The sequence below is a fragment of the Dasypus novemcinctus genome, chromosome 10, assembly GCF_030445035.2.
Source record: "Dasypus novemcinctus isolate mDasNov1 chromosome 10, mDasNov1.1.hap2, whole genome shotgun sequence".
Taxonomy (NCBI): Eukaryota; Metazoa; Chordata; class Mammalia; order Cingulata; family Dasypodidae; genus Dasypus; species Dasypus novemcinctus.
The window spans coordinates 31,486,089-31,490,390 of record NC_080682.1 but is presented as its reverse complement, the minus strand read 5'-3'; the positions used below and the strand labels follow the sequence as shown (position 1 = coordinate 31,490,390).

The 4,302-nt window shown below is 33.0% G+C and overlaps 1 protein-coding gene across 1 annotated transcript; it reads left to right on the top strand.

Annotated features, from left to right (window-relative positions):
* The first annotated feature begins 1,424 nt into the window (after nt 1-1,424).
* LOC101438297 (olfactory receptor 4P4-like) lies at nt 1,425-2,360 on the top strand. Its single transcript, XM_004461936.2, has one exon. The coding sequence runs from the start codon at nt 1,425-1,427 to the stop codon at nt 2,358-2,360; it is 936 nt and encodes a 311-aa protein (XP_004461993.2).
* Nucleotides 2,361-4,302: the final 1,942 nt, after the last annotated feature.

Here is a 4,302-nt window from a genome sequence, read left to right as displayed (position 1 = left end):
ATATATAGTACAGTGGTTATGTATTCTGTGTGTGTTTTTTAAAACAAAATATTTGAAATTCCACAATTGGCACCTTCTATCAAAACTGGTCTAAAAAAACAAATCAACTTTATTGATACATATTAATGAACACACAGCTATGTGATTATACCAAATACATTGATTGTAAATACATTGATTGTACACTTTAGATGAACGGTATGTCTGCCACCCATCTGATGTCTAAAATCATTCTAGAGAAACTGAGCTTGAATTTGTGAATCAAGGGATGTAATGATAACTAAAGAAACTTGCTACAAAAATATTCTCTTTTTTGAAATGGCCATCGAGAGGGTCCAGATATGTCTACACATTGAATCCAGACTAAAGTAGATGATGAGCTCTATTTCACAGCCTCATAGGATGTCAGATAATTTCTTATCCCTGTATAAAACAGTTCATGGAAGTTCTCTCTAGTCTGAAATCTCTTTTTACCAGTGTAAAAAATGTCTCAAGATAGTACAAAACCTGAACCTTTCATCACATTCTTAATGCAATAAATAGTCACTGAGTGCAAACTGACCACACAGCTTGTCTTACAATTACATTGTAACACCTTTTAATGGACTCCTGCTTTTGTGGACTAGATTATGTATAATCTTTCTAGCAGAAACCATGAACTATAGACAACTCAAACATACTTGGGTAATTCACAACTTGTATATATCCTTTGCTTATTGAATCACAAACTTATACACAGCACATTTTATAAAAAATATTCTAACACATGAAATATAAATAAGAGAAAGGAATGGGACTGCAGAATATTTTTTACAACCACAGCTGTTAATAACATTTTTAAAAATTTAATGTATACTCTCAACCATTCTTTGCTGTTCAATATAACTGATGCTCCATTGGTTTAGTATATCCAATTGGCAATGATTGCTGACAAGGCAAACACAATAAACTCTGCCAAATTATATTTTCCAATTCATGTTGGAGTTAACATAAGCATTTCTTAGTATACAGTTGCAGAAAATTAAGAAAAGTGGTCTATTCATGCTGAAAGAAAGAAATTTGTCTTGATGGATAATGTAGTGCATTAAAAATAAGCAAAAATAATTAGTGAAGGAAATGAAACCTTTGTTATCCAAATAATGTAATTAGAAATAAAATGTTTTATGATCAAAATAATGTTGAAATATTTACTCTTACTGGTAAAATTAAATTCTATACGTATTTATTCTCATAAAATTATTTCATAATATATTTATAAAATAAGACATAATAAACAATTATATTAATATTCTGTTCTTTTCAAGCCATGATTTGGTAAATTTTATGTTTTTGTGATCATACTGATATATTCTTCATCCAAATTCATTTCTTTTTCTTTTCAGGGTCTCAACCAATTTCTGAATTTTATGCACATAGCGAAATATATGGAAAGCCACAACAATATCTCAGAATTCATTCTTATGGGGCTTTCTTATGACAAGCACACACAAATGTTTTGTTTTGTGCTCTTCCTATTCTGTTACGTTTCCATCCTGGTAGGAAACTTTGTGATCCTAGTCTCCATTAGAGGAAGCTCCCTTTTTAACCAACCCATGTACTATTTTCTGAGCCATTTATCCTGTATGGACATCTGCTATACCTCTAGTGTTACTCCAAAACTGATCAGTGATTTGTTAGTGGATACAAAAACCATCTCCTATGGAAATTGCATGTTGCAGGTCTTTACCATGCACTTTTTTGGAAGTATTGAGATCTTCATTATTACTGCCATGGCCTTTGATCGCTATGTTGCCATCTGCAAACCTCTGCACTACGTAATTATCATGAACAGGACAAGATGCAACCTACTAACCTTAGCTGTTTGGTCTGGTGGAGCTCTCCATTCCTTTCCTCAGTTTTATCTGGTACTCCAGTTGCCCTTTTGTGGTCCTAATGAAATTGATCACTATTTTTGTGATATCTTCCCATTGCTAAAAGTTGCCTGTACGGATACCTACATCACAGGTGTCCTTGTGGTTGCCAATTCAGGTGTGGTCACCTTAGTAACTTTTGTTGTCTTATTTGTTTCTTATGTCATTATATTATTCACTTTAAGAAATCATTCAGGTGAGGGAAGACGCAAAGCCCTGTCTACCTGTGGATCTCATATCTCAGTGGTTGTCTTATTTTTTGGGCCTTCAATCTTTATCTATCTTAGACCACCAACCACGTTCTCTGAGGATAAAATATTTGCACTATTTTACACCATCATAGCTCCTATGTTCAACCCCTTAATCTATACTTTGAGAAATACGGAGATGAAAAATGTCATGAGAAAGATTTGGTGCCAGATGTTATTTTCAAAGGAAGTATGCAATTAATGTGTAATGGAAAAGCTAGATACTACCTTATAGATTAATATTCACAATGCCATAATGTATGCTATGGGTGAAAGTATTAGGAGGTACAGTTTAAATTAATCAATTACTAATTTTACCACGCAAATAATTTTGGGCGCATAATTTGTTTTGTGTGGTATTGACTAGAATAGATAGCATTATCTGAAAAAAAACTTGGCCAAAGATATGAAGGCAATGCTCTCTTAGTGAATTTTATTGAAAAAAAATAATGACAGTTTTATTTACAAAATCAAGTCTGTCAGTAAGACACATAGTCACAAACACTGTGTGGTAATGGAGAAGTTTAATTCTGTCATTTAAGTAGTCATTTTAATTTTGATAAGTATTTAGCTTTGCATCCTTTAATGGACCTCAAAATCAATTGTGTAATATAAATACTAAAATAGTAGACTTTTATTTAACATGGTTCCTGGGGGTCAACTCTTCTAACTTTGTGTTGAAAAAATAATTAATAATGAAGACAGAAAAAAAAAACAATAATGCTTTTATACAGTTACAACTGTGTTAAAACACAGCTCCTGGTATCTAACCTATTAACCAAGCAGAAAATCATTTCCCATAAACCTTAAGGAAATGAATTTTATGATGCAAGTTTTGACCACCTGCTACCTTGATAAAATTGGTAGCCAAATGGCTAGTCACTGGGTCTGGAACCAAACTTCTTTCATATTGACAAGAGAAAAAAATAAACAAAATACAAAAAAGGACTTTTTCAAAATGCAAATATATATATGTGTGTGTGTGTATGCTTATGACACAAACAACATGTGTCTTTTTCAAAAATTATATTTTCAAACAAGTATTGAAATATAACATCTCTTCCTCATTTTATTTGACTGTGCACATTCTTCTCAATTATGGGGAACACTTCCTGTATCATTAACAATTAAGCATTAATAATGGAATTAGTGATGTCTGAAAGGCCAGACCCTTTAATAGATATCCGCAAGAGTAAAGCAGGGAGGGAATGAAACCCAGCAAAATATCAGCTTCTTGAGATATCCTTTATGTTGTTTATTTTTTACATGAAGGAAACACTAATATTTCAGTTAGTCCTGACCCTCACTTATATAATGAAGCACATAAACCAATCTCACTCTTTGTCTTGTTTCCCATTTCTTTAGACTTTTTCCCTGTCTAGGCACTTATCATTTATCAGCAGAATGACCGCATTATTTCCAAACTGCATTTCCCTGATTACATTTTTCTGCTCCACAGCCAGGGGGAGATCCAGAAAAAGTCACAGAGGCAGCAGGGTTTGTCTTTAAAGCCAGGATCTCCTTTTTCATATCTCACCTCTTAAAGTTTTTCACATATCTTAGTAATTACTTACATCCATTGGAACCCTGAAGCTTCTGGAATATAAATGAAAACCATTCTGTTTATTCCAAAGGAAATTAGCTCAAACTAGTTCGGTATTCATAATCCAAATGATTTGGTTTAATGTACTATTTTTCCAAGGAATATGTGGATTTTTTAAGTAAATAAAAATGTCCATATGTGTGTGTGCCCAAATGTTTATCATGCTTATATCTCTATAAGTGTGACATGGGGGTTGCTTGCATTTCTTGAGGAAGGGTCAAAGGAAAGACCCTTGCCATCAGAGAGAATGCTGTTCAAAAGAGGGTTTGATGTCTGACCCTGAAATGGATATAGAATGTAATGAAAAAGCGAGGGTTGATTTATTTCTGCTCCTTGAGCATAATTTGTTCAACTGCTTTTGAAAATTGATTGCCTGGAAGGGAATGCATGCTAGAATGGAAAGGGTATGTACATACAGGTTACTTTTCCTGGTAAATACAGATATGGTTCTCAAAGTATATCTAATTGATGAAACCCTGAGGATGCTAAAGGTTTCTGAATATTATTAATCTTTTGAAAGAATGAACATTAGCTTTATTGA